Here is an 18,158-nt window from a genome sequence, read left to right as displayed (position 1 = left end):
CTCCATAAGTCCCTGTAACTTCACTTCTCATCGAATCATGGAGGGCCAGGCACTGAGGTCCCGCTCTGAGGGCCTATTGGCAGTTCCCCCGCTGGGTGATTTAGCTGAGATCCCTGAATTGCAGGAGGTTGGTCTAGATGACCGTCAGGGTCCCTTCCAACTCTACGATTCTATCATTCTATGAAAAGTTAAGGGAACCAGGCAGAGGGCCTTCTCGGTAGTGGCACCCGCCCTGTGGAATGCCCTCCCGTCAGATGTCAAAGAGATAATCTATATGACTTTTAGAAGACATCTGAAGGCAGCTCTGTATCAGGAGTTTTTAATGTTGTTTTTTTAAAAAAATGTTTTTACTTATACTTTTCAAATTTATCCATTTCACTAGTTTTACAACCAATATAACATTTCAGAGTTTGACTTCCTTCCCCCTCTTTCTGCGGCTCCTTAAATTCATTTTTAATACCCTATCCAAATTAATTGAATTTGCTCATTTAAATTATCTACTTTAAGTATATACTCTTACGAAACTGCAGGTTATTGCAATAATCCTGCGAATGTTTTTATCCGTTTGCAATTTATCTGTAAATATTCGGTAAACCATTTCCATCCTTTTATTAAAAAGTTTATCTTTATTTCTTATTCTTCCGATAAGTTTCGCCAATTAAAGTTTGCTGTTTTGTGGTGTTTTTTATATTTTGCTGGAAGCGGCCCAGAGTGGCTGGGATACAAATAATAAAGTTATTATTATGGTGATGATTAAACACATTGGAGGAGCTCTGTATGTGGATCAGGCCAGTGGCCCCTAAGAAACCTGGGAACCAAGTTGAACCAAACAGCAAATAAAAATCGACACCTGAAAATCTTTTCAGTTCTCGTGCTCTTCAGCAAGTGAAACAGCTGTAGACTTTCCAGCACCGCACCATCTTTTCTGGCCAACGTTCAGGATTGTTGTTGGGGCTTCTGATGTTATTTGCCACGAAAGCTAGGAATGGAGCCTCCATAGGCAGTGAGAGTCTACCTGGGAGGCCAGACATGGGTCTCTATATTCTCCTGTTTTGCACCCAACCCTGCCCCCTAGTGTTGGCTAGTAGAGTAGCAGCACTGTCAAGTTTTAAAAGCCCTTTTCCGTCAATAAACGGCCCTCTTCTTCCGCAACCTTGTGAAATGTGTATTTTTATGACTGACATGCCGCACATGTTTGTGTGTCGGGATGCTGGTACCTGCATACCCCATTGACAGGAACGCAGCCCAGATAGGAGGTGTCCATAAAAAGGTAAAGGGACCCCTGACCATTAGGTCCAGTCGTGACTGACTCTGGGGTTGCGGCGCTCATCTCGCTTTATTGGCCGAGGGAGCCGGCGTACAGCTTCCAGGTCATGTGGCCAGCAGGACTAAGCTGCTTCTGGCGAACCAGAGCAGCGCACGGAAACGCCGTTCACCTTCCTGCCGGAGTGGTACCTATTTATCTACTTGCACTTTGACGTGCTTTTGAACTGCTAGGTTGGCAGGAGCAGGGACTGAGCAACGGGAGTTCAGCCTGTCGTGGGGATTCGAACCGCGACCTTCCGATCAGCAATCCTAGGCTCTGTGGTTTAACCCACAGCGCCACCCGCGTCCCTTAGGCGGTGTCCATACTCAGATCCAATTTACAATCCTGCGCATGTTGTGCTCCATCACGGATCGGGGCGGAAATCTCCCCCTGGGACAAAAACTTTAGCTTTCCTGCATTCCCTGGGAGGAACCTTGAACCTTCGCCACTGACCGCACAAGCGGTTAGGAATTCAACAGGTGCAGCTGCCCTCAGCCCTGAATTTCACAGCCAAGAGGGAAAAAGGGGTGTGTGTTTTTCTTTCTTCGTTCCATTTGTAAACCTGGAACTCGAAGTGGCGTGCATTTTTTTTCCTGCATCCCCTCCCTGCTTCATCCTCACAACAGCCTTGTGAGGTAGGTCAGGCTGAGACACAGCAGCTGGCCCAAAATCACCCTGGCAAGAGCTTTGTGGCTGAGTGGAGATTTTCGAACCCGGATCTCGCAGGTTGCCACCCAACGCTCACCCACCCAGGTTCTCAATATCTAATGGATTGATCATGGTGAGGGAGGGTGAATGTTGGATCAGCAGAGGATGGTGTGTGGGTGTGGGCGGGGCCAAACCAAGTAGTGGGTGGAGCCAGAGCCAAAAGTGGGTGGGGCATCCTTTTCTTTTTTTTCTTTTTTTATAAATATTTTATTAGGTTTTTAATAAACAAATTTCCACTTTCAAATACATACTTCCGTAAATCCAATGGACTTCCCCCATCTCCCAAGCACTGCATTCCCTGTGTAACCAAAACCTCAGCAATTTGTTGACTTGTTTTATACATAACAATATATCTTCCATTTTATCGTGTTAACTGTTGTAAACATTTCGATACAATTGCATTAATTTTTAATTTCCACACAATAAAAATATTTCGTTACTTCACTTCTGTCTTATAGTGTCTTATTTATCAATTCAGAAATTTGCCGATACTGAAGGTATACCTTCCTAGAAAGGAGCATTTTTTAACATTCATACAACTTATAATGCTTTTTCAAATAGTCCTTAAAATTTTTCCAAACTTCCTCCGTTTCTTCTTCTCCCGAGTCTCGAATTCTGCCAGTCATTTCAGCCAACTCCATATAGTCCATCAGCTGCGTCTGCCATTCTTCCAATGTGGGTAGATTTTGTGTCTTCCAGTGCTTTGCCAACAGAATCCTCGCTGCTGTAGTAGCGTACATAAAGAAAGTTCTATCTTTCTTGACCATCCTCTGGTCTACCATGCCCAGAAGGAAGGCCTCCGGTTTCTTAGGTAAGGTGAATCTCAGCACCTTTTTTAGTTCATTATGTATCATTTCCCAGAAGGCCTTCACTTTCGGGCAGGTCCACCAGAGGTGTAAAAATGTCCCTTCCTCTTCCTTACATTTCCAACATTTATTATCGGACAGGTGATATATCTTTGCAAGCTTGACTGGGGTCATGTACCACCGGTATATCATTTTCATAATGTTTTCCTTCAAGGCAGTACATGCCGTGAATTTCATTCCGGTGTTCCATAACCTTTCCCAGTCTTCAAACATAATGTTATGCCCCAAGTCCTGTGCCCACTTTATCATAGAGGATTTGACAATCTCATCCTGTGTGTTCCATTTAAGCAGCAAGTTATACATTCTCGAAATTAGCTTGGATTTTGGCTCAAGCAACTCTGTTTCTAGTTTCGATTTTTCCTCCTGAAAACCCACTTTTTTGTCTGCTTTAAAAACTTCCTGGATTTGAGCATAATGCAACCAATCTCGCACCTTGTTTTTTAACTTTTCCATACTCTGTAACCTCCATTTATCTCCAATTTTTTCAATTATTTCCCAATATTTAGGCCAGTGGGCCTCCATATTGAGTCTTTTACGTGCTTTGGCCTCCATCGGTGAGAGCCACCTCGGAGTTTTACTCTCCAATAAGTCTTTGTATTTTGACCAGACCATGAAAATTGCCCTTCTGACAATATGGTTTTTGAACAATTTATGAACTTTAACCTTGTCATACCACAAATATGCATGCCACCCAAAAACATTATCAAATCCCTCCAGGTCAAGGACGTCGGTGTTCTCCAATAGGATCCAATCCTTCAACCAGCAGAGGGCTGCAGCTTCATAATATAACCTCAAGTCCGGCAGGGCAAACCCCCCTCTTTCTTTCGCATCTGTTAGTATTTTAAACTTTATTCGGGGCTTTTTGCCCTGCCAGACAAATTTAGATAAATCCCTCTGCCATTTTCCAAAACATTCCACCTTATCCACGATCTGGAGGGACTGAAACAAAAATAGCATTTTCGGCAATACATTCATCTTTATAGCAGCTATTCTGCCCAACAAGGAAAGTTTTAATCTTGACCATGTTTCCAGATCTCTTTTTATCTCTGACCAACATTTCTCATAGTTGTCCTTAAATAAATTCAAATTGGGTGGGGCATCCTTTTCTCCCTCCCTCTCTCCTCCATCAGCTTTTCTGTCTCCTCCAGCCTTCTGGTCGGTCTCTCTCTATTCTGACTAACGGGTATATTGAGGATGGATATATAGATTTTTTAAAAAAATAAGTGTTTTTAAAAAACACAGTATTCCTAGACATCTGATCTCCCAGGAGCTGGCACAGAAATAAAAGACCAGATATATTCTAAAATAGAATGTATATTTGAGTGCAGGTTCTTTGTTTTTGCTTTTATTCATTAGAAAGTGTATTAAATCCATTTCAAACACACTCCACAACAGCATGCTAGAGACACACAGAGGCAGCTGAAGTCTTTGGCCCGCGGTGGAGCTCTCCCCAGACCCAAAATCTTGCAAAAAGTGACGGTTCAGCTTTGTCTGCAGCGGTTGCTCCGGTGCAGAGCTAAAAGTCTCGCCGTACTTTCCCCTCTGGCCTGGTCCAACAGGTCTGGAAGACTTTCCACAAAAGCCTGTCTGACCTGTTGAACCGGAGGAGACAGTGAGACAAACAGGGTGTGTGTGCATATCCCGCAGATAACAAAGCCTTTCTCCGATCCCTCTTGAGACAACGGCCTATCTCCGTCCGGATCAACAGCTCGCTGGACCGTTCTCTTCCCCATTTCAACGAGCCTTGGTATCCGTGGATCAAAACCTCTTGCTCTTAATGGCCAGTGGAACTGGGGAGCGAACAGTAGATACGAATCGTTTCCAAAAGCCAGACCTGCCCTGGGACCCCCGTCGACAGAGGTCTCCCCGCGATCTAGAAAATGATACCTGCCATTGCTGTATATTGTTTTAAATGTCTGCTTTGCTTCCGGGAGTGCAGTCCCATTATGTGTTTTGCAAGCTGGTCTCCGACCGTAATAAAGAATTATTATTATGATTACCTGTGGGCATCTGTTCTGTCACCCTTTGTCTCTAGCCTTTGCCATTAGTGGAGACCCCGCGCTCAAGGTCTGTCTCCCCGAGCCGCAGAAACACTTTGTCCAACCATCTCCCCGCCCAAAATCCTTTCCCTGCTGCCTCTCGTTCCTCCGCGTGCGGGACCACTTGGCGGAGAAACGTGCCGCGCGTTAGATTCCCCCACATCCGTCCGTGCGTCCGTTTGCACACACAAACACATTCACACACCCCTGCCAGAGAATTTCCCCGGGTTCAAAAAGGAGTCCGTCCAGCATCACTTCTTCCCCGGTTCGTCGTCCGCGGAGGAGCGAGCCTCGGCGATGCGGCTGAACTTTTCGAAGACGGCCTCGGCCGACAGTTTGGGGAGCCCCCGGTCGAGGGGGCACTCGTCCACCAGGCTGTTCATGGGCGTGGGGGGCAGCGGGGCGTCATCATCCGCGGCCAGGTCGTCCCCCAGGCGGTGTGGCTTCGCGGGGTCCTTCCTGAGGCCGCAGGCCCCATGCTCTCGCTCGCAGGGTTCGGCGCCTCGGGGCTCCGGCCTCGTCTTGCCGCACGGGGCTGTGGCCTCGGGCTGCATGGCGGCGGGGGCTGGCCGGTCCCACTCCCGCAGGAAATCTCGGACGACGGGGAGGACTTTTTTGCGGGAGGCGGTGGTGTTGCCCTGGTGGTAGGCTCGGACAGTGGCGTACGGGCTCTCAAGGGGAGACAGGCTCAGGGGAGGGCTGCTGGAGGTTTCCAGAACTTGACAGATCTGGGGAAACAAAACACAACAAGCTCAATGGTTACAGAAGATACGTTCAACACTGCAATACAGTGGTACCTTGGGTTAAGTACTTAATTCGTTCCGGAGGTCTGTTCTTAACCTGAAACTGTTCTTAACCTGAAGCACCACTTTAGCTAATGGGGCCTCCTGCTGCTGCCGCGCCACTGGAGCCCAATTTCTGTTCTTATCCTGAAGCAAAGTTCTTAACCTGAAGAACTATTTCTGGATTAGCAGAGTCTGTAACCTGAATCGTATGTAACCTGAGGTACCACTGTAATAGTTTTGACTCCGTGCTAGCGTTCGAGTGACAAAGGAAGTAAAAGGAGGCGGATAACAATTAGGTATTTATTATGTTTCCTGCTGCTTTGGAGTGTGGGTGTCTGCACATGTCAGGGAACTGCCATCGGAGCCAGAGGCGGAGGGAAGGCTCCAGAGGGATGCCGGAGAGGGTCCCAGCAGGGAGAGAGGCAGCCCATCTGCTGGGGAAGGAAATCAGCGTAACACCAGTGGAGAAGGGGGGCAGATGGGGGAATCGGAGAGGAGGCTCCAGGACTCTTCACCGGAGACCAGCGGGGAGAGCACGGGTCCTCCGCTGCCCACACCCTCCCTGTGCAGAAGATTTCCGCGCAGGGAGAGTAGGAGGAGACTAGGCGTCAAAGAACTTCTTTGATGGAAGAAGTTCAAGAAACGCCCACTGACGGATTCTGCCAGCGATTGAGACAGCCACGAAGTGAAAGGCTGTCCAGACAGAAAGGGTTCAACCAGGTAACCTAGCCAGGAGTGGCGGCAACTTACGTACGAGCAACCCCTATAACCATTACAGCACATATGTAATGTTTCTGTATGGAATGTTTGTTTCTGTATGGAATGTTTGAGAGGAAGTAAGATGGTAAATAACAAATAACAAATTAAATATTGTTGTATGTAATTTTTATTTCTTAATTGTATTTAGTGGTAGTATGGCTGTATTGTTTTTTGTAACATAAAATCATTCAATAAAAATTACTTTTAAAAAAAGGGGGGAAAGCAATGACAAACCTAGCCAGCATCTTAAAAAGCAGAGACATCACCTTGCTGACAAAGGTCTGTATAGTTAAAGCCATGGTTTTCCCAGTCGTGATGTATGGAAGTGAGAGCTGGACCATAAAGAAGGCTGATTGCCAAAGAATGGATGCTTTTGAATTCTGGTGCTGGAGGAGACTCTTGAGAGCCCCATGGACTGCAAGAAGATCAAACCTCTCCATTCTGAAGGAAATCAGCCCTGAGTGCTCACTGGAAGGACAGATCCTGAAGCTGAGGCTCGCAGTGCGAAAAGGTTAAGGAAATAAAATGAAGCAAGCAAAGAAAGAGCCTTAGCTCAGCTGCAGGCGGTTAGAGGATGGATGGCGGCTAACAGATTGAGGTTGAATCCTGACAAGACAGAAGTACTTTTTTGGGGGGACAGGAGGCGGGCGAGTGTGGGGGACTCCCTGGTCCTGAATGGGGTAACTGTGCCCCTGAAGGACCAGCTGCGCAACCTGGGAGTCATTTTGGACTCACAGCTGTCCATGGAGGTTAATTCTGTGTCCTGTCCATGGAGGTTAATTCTGTGTCCAGGGCAGCTGTCTACCAGGTCCATCTGGTAGGCAGGATGAGACCCTACCTGCCTGCGGACTGTCTCGCCAGAGTGGTACATGCTCTAGTTATCTCCCGCTTGGACTACTGCAATGCGCTCTACGTGGGGCTACCTTTGAAGGCGACCCGGAAACTGCAATTAATCCAGAATGTGGCAGCTAGACTGGTGACTGGGAGCGGCCGCTGAGACCACATAACACCGGTCCTGAGAGATCTGCATTGGCTCCCAGTACATTTCCGCGCACAATTCAAAGTGTTGGTGCTGACCTTTAAAGCCCTAAACGGCCTCGGTCCTGTAGACCTGAAGGAGCATCTCCACCCCCATCGTTCAGCCAGGACACTGAGGTCCAGCGCCGAGGGCCTTCTGGCGGTTCCCTCATTGCGAGAAGTGAGGTTGCAGGGAACCAGGCAGAGGGCCTTCTCAGTAGTGGTGCCCACCCTGTGGAACGCCCTTCCAGCAGATGTCAAAGAGATAAACAACTACCTGACATTCAGAAGACATCTGAAGGCAGCCCTGTTTAGGGAAGTTTTTTATATTTAACGCTATACTGTTTTTAACACTTGATTGGGAGCCGCCCAGAGTGGCTGGGGAAACTCAGCCAGATGGGCGGGGTATAAATAAATTATTATTATTATTATTATTATTATTATTATTATTATTATTATTATGCAGTGCATCTGTTTGGAGTGCAGAAGGCCATCTGCAGCGATGCCTCCGGGAAAGGCTGCGAAAGAGGAACGCCAGACCGAAATCCACCTCGTGGCTCCCGTCTGCAGGATGGAGGGGGCTTTCCTCCTACCCATCGGTCGCATCCTGAGACCCCAACCACTCACCTCGACCAGAGAGGTGAAGGATGGGCGTAGAAGGGGTGGCAGAGAAATCGTCCTAAGCTGGGCTCTCTCCCTCTTGCTCCGCCGGCGTGGAAGTTTCCAGGGCTCTTGATAAGCGCCTCTTATTTTAGGTCTTTTTGACAGCCCCTTTTGGAAATGAGGAAGTCAGCTGAGGACAGCAGCACCCGGATGGCGGTGACTCACTTGTGGGCTGTACACGATGTCAGGCAAATCCAGGAATGGCAGCCGCAGGATCTGAGCCTGCCGTCGCGATGCCAGATTAGCCTTTGTCAATAAAAGGCAGAGGAGAGGGTGGGGTGGGGGGTTAGGAACAGACCAAAAATATGCCTCCACAAAGAGGGAGGCCCCCCATCCGATTCTCTAGGACAGAAAGGTTAACTCGGAGCGGTCAAAAGCCTTTTTTGGGCGCTTCGACGCAGCGCTAGCTCGGATTTTCTGGGTCGAGGGCCGCTTCTGTCCTTTGCGGACCCTCCGGGGGCCATGTGGCGGCAGAAAATGGCTACATGACGCCACACACACGATGCACAGCACATGGGTACAGTTGAGATCAGAGAAATGTGGTGTTGGATGATGGCCCAAAAATGGAAACAAGAAGAACTACCGACTTTGGAATAATGGAGAACAAAACTAACAGACTATGCAGAACTGGAAAAATTAACTGGAAAAATTAGACTTCAAAGAGACCATAAGTTTCTAGAGGACTGGGGAAAATTCAGAGAATATTTGAAAACTGTATGTGAGGAATATACAACGCTAGTGTGTTTTAAAGAAGCTTTGTGAAAAAATAAGGAATATTGCAAGAATGTAAATGAGGACAGAAAAATTTTATTTAAAGGCGATACTATATTAAGGAATGTGAAGATAGAAATTTAACTACGGATGATTGTCAGAGGAGTTGAGGGAGGTCCAATAAGTCAAAATATGTCATGTGGAAATTTGTACGATTGGAGATAAAATGGAAAAATTTAATAAAAATTTATTATAAAAAAAGAGAGAATTGTGGCATTGGAAAGTGGGTCACCCAGACCAAACCCCCCTGCTGTAGAGGGAACTTTCTCTCTCCAAAGAGCTCAAGGTGGTCCACGTGGTTCTCTCCCTCCTCCTTTAATCCCAACAACAACAACAACAACAACAACTCTGTGAGAAGACAGCAACTAGGCCCAGGTCAGAACCAGGGAGCTTCACGGCTGAGAGGTGATTCGAACCCGGGTCTGTCCCAGGTTCTACTTCAGCACTCTCATCACTGCACCACGCTGTATCCCGTACAGCAGAGCAGCGGTTGCAAATGCTTCCGCATTAACTACCATGGCAATTCTCAACAACAGCCCTGCAGGGTTGCTCATTTCGAAGCTGCAATTGCTTTGGAGGGGGGGGGTTAACGGAATTTACGCGGGTCCCAGAGAACCAAAGTTTAGCTGGATGAAGGTCCAGGGTTCAAGGAAAATCCACGCCGAATCAGGCCCCAAGGCCCATCCTAGACCAGGATCCTTTTCTCGCAGCGGACATCCAGCCCAGTACTGCCTGCTCTGACCGACAGCATCTCTCCTGGGTTTCAGGCAGGAGATACCGTATTTTTTGCTCTATAAGAATCACTTTTTCCCTCCTAAAAAGTAAGGGGAAATGTGTGTGTGTCATAAGGAGCTTTCACTGCGCAGCGATCCCTCTTGTTGTTCTGGCTTCTGAGATTCAGAATATTTTTTTCCTTGTTTTCCTCCTCCAAAAACTAGGTGCGTCTTGGGGTCTGGTGCGTCTTATAGAGCGAAAAATAGGGTAGTTCCCAGCCCTACGTGTGGATGCTGTCGGATACTGGACCGGGGACCTCCTGTGTGCAAAACGAGCGCTATGCCACAGAGCTACAGCTCTCCCCCTAAAACTAAAATTATAAGATTCTAGTCCTCAGGGTTCTGAATGCTGATCTGAAGAGCAACGCAGGAAGCTGCTTCCTGCGGACTCAGATCACGGTCCCAGTGGCTCCTCGGGGTTTCAGGCATGTATTTTGCTGCCCAAGGTGGAGATCCTGGGGACTGAACCTGGGGGACCTTCCCTTAGGCTCCCCCAAATTCTAGCCTGCCTTCCGATTCCAAACAGCATTGCACCCACCCATCCCTTTTGCCTGCGCCCTACAAATGCCGCAGCCTTGACTCTGCGAGGCTCCTTTGACAACCACAAGAAATCGAGCCTTTGGGGGTCATCATTGGGCCGGCTCTGTGGAACTCTCTGCCACTGGAGATCCCGCAAGACAACGTTAAAACACCTGCTGAAAACTTTTCTATTCCAACAGGAGTACATCCTTCCACAAGGTTTAATTCATGTCCGTTTTTAACTTTCTAATGGATTTATGGTATGGTTTTATTGCTTTAAACTGCTTTGACATGTACATTTGTTTATGTTATGGAGGTAGAAAAGCAATTTTTTAAAATAATGATGGAGTAGGGAGAGGTAAGTAAAGGGACCCCTGACCATTAGGTCCAGTTGCGGACGATTCTGGGGTTGCGTCGCTCATCTCGCTTTACTGGCCGAGGGAGCCGATGTACAGCTTCCGGGTCATGTGGCCAACAGGACTAAGCCGCTTCTGGCGAACCAGAGCAGCGCACGGAAACGCCGTTTACCTTCCCACCAGAGTGGTACCTATTGATCTACTTGCACTTTGACGTGCTTTTGAACTGCTAGGTGGGCAGGAGCAGGGACTGAGCAACGGGAGCTCACCCAATCACGGGGATTTCAACCGCCGACCTTCCAATCGACAAGTCCTAGACTCTGTGGTTTAACCCATAGCGCCACCCACGTCCCGTAGGGAGAGGAGCCCCCCTAAAAAAAAACACCAAACCAGTGGGCAGCATCAAAGCTACAGCCAGCCTTGCAACCTGCCCAGCTTTGAAGGCCTTTCTTTGCCAGAGGCGAAAGCTGTGAGGACTTCCCATTGAAAAAGAAAAACCACCCAAAGAAATGCCCTCATTTGTATTCAACGAGGAAGGGCAGAGAGGGAGGAAAAAGGCGATTTTTACAGCTGCCTTGTCAAGGACGGAGGCTAGGGGAATTAGCCGCTTTGTGAACCATGTCCCTCGCTTGTTATGCGTCCATTAACTTCTCCCGCTGCCTAATAAACTCCTTCCACGGGGCGTCGTGCAGGGGAAGAGCCGCAAAAGATATCGAGTAAAGGATAATGCAATTCTTTTGCAATAAAAAATTTAAGGTCTTCTATATCTATAATAAATGTTATTTAAATGTACCAACCAAGCACAAGCATAGATATGTGGACCACATGTCTGGAGCAGCACAGGAAGACTGTCCTGAAACCATTTTGACTCCCAAACTGACCGAATGTTTTCTCTGCAAGGAGGAAGGGCAGGAATTGGGTAATCTCAAAGGAATGGCCAGACTACCAGGAAAGGCAATCAGATAAGGCATGATCAGATAACCTGGCAGACAGGAAAAACAACATTACACTCAAATTTCTGTTGTAGACCACCTTTTCTATGATGGCAGGTATGATGTTTGTGAGGGGTGGGTCTTGGGTTACACCGCTTCTGTGATGTATGTTGTATGGAGGAGTGGTCTTGAGCTCCAGGGCAGGGAAATTAAAGGGCAGGCACACCTTGGTTATGAGTCCTCCTCCTTTCCTGCGTGTGAGGGGAGCACCCTATTGCAACAGATAATAATAATAATAATAATAATAATAATAATAATAATAATAATAATAATTTATTTATACCATGCCCATCTGGCTGAGTTTCCCCAGCCGCTCTGGGCGGCTCCCAACTGAGTGTTAAAACTAATACAGCATCAATAAAGTTCAGGCTTACTAGCTGCTTTGCTTCTCAATATTCTCTGGTTGGCCTCTGTTATTTTCTCCGATAGAGAACCTGCAAAGGGCTCTTGTGTTCCCCGTAAGGGAATAAGGGCAGATTTTTGTTTACAGTGGTACCTCGGGTTACATACGCTTCAGGTTACATACGCTTCAGGTTACAGTCTTCGCTAACCCAGAAATAGTCCTTCAGGTTAAGAACTTTGCTTCAGGATGAGAACAGAAATCGTGCTCCAGCAGCGCGGCAGCAGCAGGAGGCCCTATTAGCTTAAGTGGTGCTTCAGGTTAAGAACAGTTTCAGGTTAAGAACGGACCTCTGGAATGAATTAAGTACTTAACCCGAGGTACCACTGTATTACACTTTCAATGCACTGCACAGCAGAAAAGGTTTCCAAACCCGCCAAGCAGCCCGCACACAAGTGCCTAGTTTGCTCCTCGCGGTAAACGGTCCTTCGACAACCTCCAAATGTTCTGGACCGCAATGAAAAAAGTCTGCAGGATGAGGCCCATGGCCCACCTAGGCCAGCATCCTGTTCTCATGGGGGCCAATCTGTTGGAAACCAGCAAGCAGAATTTGAGCTCAAGAGCAGCTCTCCCCTCCTGCGCTTGCCAGAGAATGGGATTCAGAAACATTGCTGCCTGCAGCTTTTGAAGCCAGAGTGCAGCCATCATGCCTAGCAGCCATCGCTAGGCGTCTCCTCTGCCGTAAATTTGCCCTGTCCTCTTTCAAAGCTGCCCAGTATTCAAAGCCATCTTGTGGGAGGGAGTTCCACAGGCCAACTCGGCGCTTCGCGAAGAAGGAATTCCGTCGATCTGTCCCGAATCTTCCAACCCTCAGCTTCACCCTTCAACAACCCTCCATCGTGCCCCCCATGAGTGTTTTGGAAGGTTGTGCCCTTGAGCTCTGCATTGCCCAGGCGGGGAGCAGAGATGGATGTCTGCATTGAAGCTAGCCTCATGCATAAAACCGACATTTATATCCGTTGCTCCGCCCAGTTTTGCCCCTGGCCCCGCCCACCACCAGCACACGGTCCCCGGAAGGCGCCGTCCCCGAAGAGGCCTCGCCCTTCGGAAGGGCTGGTTGTTGTTTTTCAAACACCCCGAAGGGAATCTCTCTTGCAAGACAATGCTATGGTGGACGGGCTCTCGGCAGCTTGAAAGACGAACAAGTTTGTTGCAGCGGAAGCTTCCGAAACACAAACGCCTGTCTTCGGCAGGCGGGGAAATTTCGCGGTCAAGTGAAAAGCGGCCGCGGTTCGGAGCAAAAGGGTTTTGGGGGACGGATGGCTTGGAAGTTGAAATAAATTGGATTCCATCGGTCTGGGCACAAATAGAGACAAGGGTTCCCTCTCCCACTGGCTGTGTTATCGCAAGTTGTCACAAACCACCACTGAGCAAATTTTATTCCTGCAACTGAAACACTGCAGAGGGTTTGTTTCGCTTTTGGTTGCTTTCTGAGCGTATTATTCACAATTTTTGATGCTTCTCTAGCTGGCAGGAGGTGGGCGTGGGGGGGGGGTGTTTGGCTTTCTCTCCGCACCCGAATGATTGCATTAACTCACATGCAGATTGAATTAACCAGTTGCTTAACTAGAACTGATATGATTACTCAGCCAAGGGTTATTTCTTTCAAGCAGGAGACAGCCCCCAAAGCACTTCTCCAAATTTAAATAAATAAGTTTTTCCCATAAAATTTATATACTACTTGGTGGGGGTGGGGGTTGGGGGGGGCAAACCACTAAGCGATTTGCAAAAAGGATAAAACAATGAAATTATCAAGAGACAGTTAAAAACTGGCATTTAAAACCTTCAGAAATCAGCGCTAGGCTGAAAAGGAGATTTCAATGCATTTGAATGTTCTACATGTCTGGAGAGGCTTGCTTAAACTTTGACCCTTTGGGGGGGAAACTAAGCCAACTGAAAAGCATGATTTTAATAATAATAATAGGTCAGAATGAGATTTTCCCAGGTTCCTACAATGCTGCCCAATTTTCCAGTTTGAAATACAGGTTGCAGTTTCGTAAACATTCGATGCACTTTGGAAAAAAAGAAGCCCTCTGAAAATGCTGAGGACTGGGGGCTTGATCTTTTAAAAAAATAACAATAAGGGAGTGGTATAGTCTCCAAGATTCTCACCACGCTGCCATATTTTTTTTGTATTGAAATACAGGTTGCAGGTTTGTAAACATGTGTGTAATAATAACAATAATAATAAACATTAGTAGTAGGTTGTGCAGGAGAGAAAATTTATCCTAAGCCCTATTGGACGCAGCGGCATATTGGCACTGAGCAAATGCATTCAGGGTGGTTTAAAAAAGGAGGGGCCTTTGATTCCTGCCAGAACACACAAACGAGCTTTTTAAATGCTGGGAGGGAGGAAGAAAGAAAGGAAGGAGAAAATGGAATCCGTTAACACCCTTCCTTCTTAAAGCTCAGCCTGTGCAAAAAAAAAAAAAGGAATCGAATCAATACAGAATCGAATTAATGCAGGGCTGAGAAGGATACCCTCCGCCACTCAAAGATGGGGAGTGGGGCAGAGGACAGAGGAAAGGGGGGTGCAAAAAAGAAGACCCTCCCCAGAGACCCCACTTACCTTCCATCAGGCAGGCCGGGGGAAATGTGGTGTGACAACCGCGAGCATGACAGCGCTTTCTCCTGCGCACTGAACGTCCCCCCACTTAGTTAGCTGGTGATCTCAGAAACCTTTGACCGTGGTTAATGAATGACGAGTGCTTTAGCAGAGGGGTGGGGGACCCGCTCGCCTGCGTAAACATCCCTCCCCCTTGCCTTGGGAGTCAGCCAAGCAAGGCTCCCTTCTCTCCAGACGGACGGACGGATGGATGAATAAGGACCGTCTCTCCTGCCCCACACACGCCCGGTTATGGCAACTGGCAAGATCTGGGGAGAAGCAGGCAGAGGATATGGGGTGGAGGCTTTGGGGCACCAGGGAAACCTAGAGTGAGAGCTGACGGAGAGGAAGGGAGCCCAGGAAAAGGACAAAGGACTCGATCAAAATAGCAGGGATTATTTTTGTTCACGCATAGAAACCTTGCAGGTCTTGACTTCGAACTCTGGAAGAGAAAGGTGGTTTTCGGACCGGTGGCCAATTTTGCAAGGGGGGAGTTCCCAACAGTTCAGATCCAGGGGAGGGGTGAATGTTGTTCCCTTGGGGAGGGTTAATGTATTGGCAGCAGGTGGGGCCAAAGCGGTGGGGGTTTGTGGAGTGGGTGGGGTTTTGGAAACAGGCCATGGGTTCAGCTACAGGTTACCCCGGCACGGATCAATTGGGAGGCCTGATTTTGCATGCTTGTGTGCATCTAGTGTTTACACCATCGTAAAGAGGTTCAGAAAAGGAGGGTGGATCCGTACGAAAGGCGTTCGAGTTAAGATCAACGCACGCCGACGCAGACCCACATAAAAACTCCATGCACCGTGAATAACCATTCATTTCTAAATGCCCCAAGCAAATCGAAGTTATTTTAACACCTATAAGAAATAATAACATCGCACAAACCCCCAATAAAACGATGTAAAACCGAAATTATTTTTTGCGGAAAAGCCAGAACGAACATAACATTATGAATTTCCCCAGGCAAGATACAGCAGCCTCTATTAAGTAAATAAAAATCCCCTATCCATTGCTTCAGACAAAAACGTGTAGTCTTCGGTACTGAGTATATCTATCCTGTCAAAAGAGCAGATAAACGATGTGGTCTTACCCCAGCTGGACTACAATTCCCATCAGCCCCCACCAGCGCAGCTGCATGGGAGTAGTAGTGCCAAAGATCTAGCTGGGGAAGCCTGAATGGACCTCTCTAACATTTGTCCCACCAGCGTGGAAGTCAGAGAGCTCTCTCCGAAACTGCTGCAATTCTACATGTTCGCCTGAGGCGAGCAACAGAAATCATGTAAGCGAATACGAGCAGAGTTCATACATTTCAGTCCATGAACATTATATAACGACATTACACACTGGCCAACGAAATGCCCCAAAGGGGAACCTTGACGCAGAACCTGAGCACAAGAGCCATTCTCCCTTTCTGCGACAAGCATTCAGAAGCATCTAATAGCCTTCCCCTCCACAAATGTTCCCAATCCTTTTCCAAAGCCATCATTGCCTCCTGTGGCAGCGAGTTCCACAGTTCAACAGCACGCTGGGTGAAGAAGGAATTCGTTTTATCTGTCCTGAATCTCCCAACATTCCACAATTCATTCCACAATCGATAAGGGACTCTAGCAATAAAGGAGGCTGTCTGGGAGGGGGAGGTAAAGACAGCGAACTTGCAAGGAGAGGAGACAGGAAGACTAAAGCAACGAGGAGAGAAATGAGAAGAAAAGGAGGAGCAAAAAACTGCTCCAGCTAAGGAAAAAACACTAAGGCAAACAAGAAGGAAGGGAGTGTTGAAAGGAAGCAGCCGATCAGTAAGCGATTGGGAGAGAGATAAGAGACGCTAGCGATAAAGGAGGCTGCCTGGGAGGGGAGAGGTAAAAGCCCATGGTTCCTCAGGATTTTTACATTGGGTCACCCCAAATTCACCATCAGATCACACTGAATGTCCATGGCTACAGCCTGCACCAAAAAAATCACACATCTACTGTTGTGTGGGGCCACAACGGCATGAAAACATGGTTACAAAGCACGGATCCACATGGATCCTCAGGATTTTTGCATTGGGCTACCCGAAACTCATCGTCAAATCACATGTCTGTGGCCACAGCGTGAACCACAAAAATCATACATCCACCGTTTCGTTCAGAATATTATTTTTCTTGTTTTCCTCCTCTAAAAACTAGGTACGTCTTATGGTCAGGTGCGTCTTATGGAGTGAAAAATACGGTATATTAGTCTTGGCCAAAACAGATAGGTTTTAGCGGAAGCCGGACTGCAGCAGAATGGAAACTGCGGCGATTGCAACTAATGCCGGAAGGGATGGAAATCTCTCCCTCTTTAAACACCCCTAGTTTAAAGGCGCAGGAGTTCAGAAATAAACGTGACCAGCCTATCACTGAGAAAAGGGTGGGGGCTATTTCTAACCAATGCTTTGTGGGTCCAATATCCTGGAAATCAACCACAAGGCCCCTTGCAGCAATCTGTTGTGTTTTCTAGGGAAGGACTCGCTATTCTTTCTCTCATCCCGACTGGGCGCCATTCGAACTCACCGCTGCCTGGAGTTCCGGGTTCTGGCTGTACACGGCGAGCTGCCTGAAAGGCACGTTTTGCTCATTGAAGGAGATGGTCATGGCAAGCAAGGCGTCGTAGTTCCTCTGTCGGCAGAAGGCGGAAAGCTCCTGCTCCAAACCGGGATGGCACAGGAAGGCCTGAGTGGAGAGGAGGATTGTGAGAAGAGACGAGGAGGAAGGCAACACAGGCACACCTGAAATGGTTTCTGGCCCCTTCCAGTGCTCACCTGTAGATTCATGTATATGGCGCTGAGCGCAATGACAGCATTTTCCCCAGAGAGGGCCTTGAGGTCCTTCCTCAGCATCTGGTCTGTGGTGAGTCCTGGGTCATAAAAACATAAGAAGAGCTTTCCTAGATCAGGCCAGCAGCCCATCTACCGTATTTTTCGCTCTATAGGACACACCCAACCATAGGACGCACCTTGTTTTAGAGGGGGAGAACAAGGGGAAAAAATTCTCCCCCTCTCTGCTCAGTGCCCCTCCAGCGAAGCAGCAGGAGAAACGGAGCCCCTTCCATTTCTCCTCCCGCTTGGCTGAAGGGGCGCTGTGCAGCTCTCCCTCTCTGCTGAAGCCAGGAGAGTCTTGCTCTCCTGGCTTCGGAAAAAGGAACCCGAAGCCTTTGGAGCACAGCGCGAGTTCCCACTGCGCCCTTAAGGCTTCAGGGATAGCCACCTGAAGCCTTCGGAGTGCAGCGGGAACTTGCACTGTGCTCTGAAGGCTTCGGGTTCCTTTCACTGAAGCCAGGAGAGTCAGTGCGCACTTACCCCTCTTGCTCTCCAGGCTTCAGCGAAAGCAACGCGTAGCCTCTGGAGCGTGGAGGGAGCGCTCCCTCTGCGCTTTGGAGGCTTCGCGTTGCTTTCGCTGAAGCCAAGGAGCCTGCATTCGCTCCATAGGATGCACACACATTTCCCCTTCATTTTTGGAGGGGAAAAAGTGCGCCCTATAGAGCGAAAAATATGGTAGTTCAGCATACCGTTCCCACAATGGCCAAAGATGCCCCAAGAACCTGCAGGTTCCATCAGACGAGCTCTCTATCTGGACCAGGTG

The 18,158-nt window shown here is 48.1% G+C and overlaps 2 protein-coding genes across 4 annotated transcripts in view; one reads left to right on the top strand and one right to left on the bottom strand.

Moving 5' to 3' along the window:
• CERS2 (ceramide synthase 2) overlaps positions 1–18,158 on the top strand; it is a 161,206-nt gene that overhangs the window by 21,514 nt on the left and 121,534 nt on the right. The window contains exon 1 of one of the 2 annotated variants that reach the window (XM_081891825.1): positions 9,109–9,125. The exons of the other annotated variant lie outside the window; for it this stretch is intronic. The gene's annotated coding sequence lies outside the window, so the exon portion shown is untranslated. Of the gene's footprint in view, positions 1–9,108; positions 9,126–18,158 lie in introns of those variants that run through there. 2 annotated transcript variants of the gene reach the window in all.
• Positions 4,210–18,158, bottom strand: part of PRUNE1 (prune exopolyphosphatase 1) — a 32,173-nt gene continuing 18,224 nt past the window's right edge. For both annotated transcript variants that reach the window (XM_081891629.1, XM_081891630.1), the window contains 3 exons: positions 17,339–17,433; positions 17,091–17,249; positions 4,210–5,647 (listed from right to left, as the gene is read on the bottom strand). In XM_081891629.1, coding sequence (XP_081747755.1) covers positions 5,171–5,647; positions 17,091–17,249; positions 17,339–17,433 — 731 coding nt within the window. In that variant the 3' untranslated portion in view covers positions 4,210–5,170. The remainder of the gene's footprint in view (positions 5,648–17,090; positions 17,250–17,338; positions 17,434–18,158) is intronic.

This window comes from Podarcis melisellensis, assembly GCF_964234715.1.
Source record: "Podarcis melisellensis genome assembly, chromosome: 16".
In the NCBI taxonomy this organism is placed as follows: domain Eukaryota; kingdom Metazoa; phylum Chordata; class Lepidosauria; order Squamata; family Lacertidae; genus Podarcis; species Podarcis melisellensis.
The sequence above is the reverse complement of the archived record's forward strand: the minus strand, read 5'-3'. Positions and strand labels throughout refer to the sequence as shown.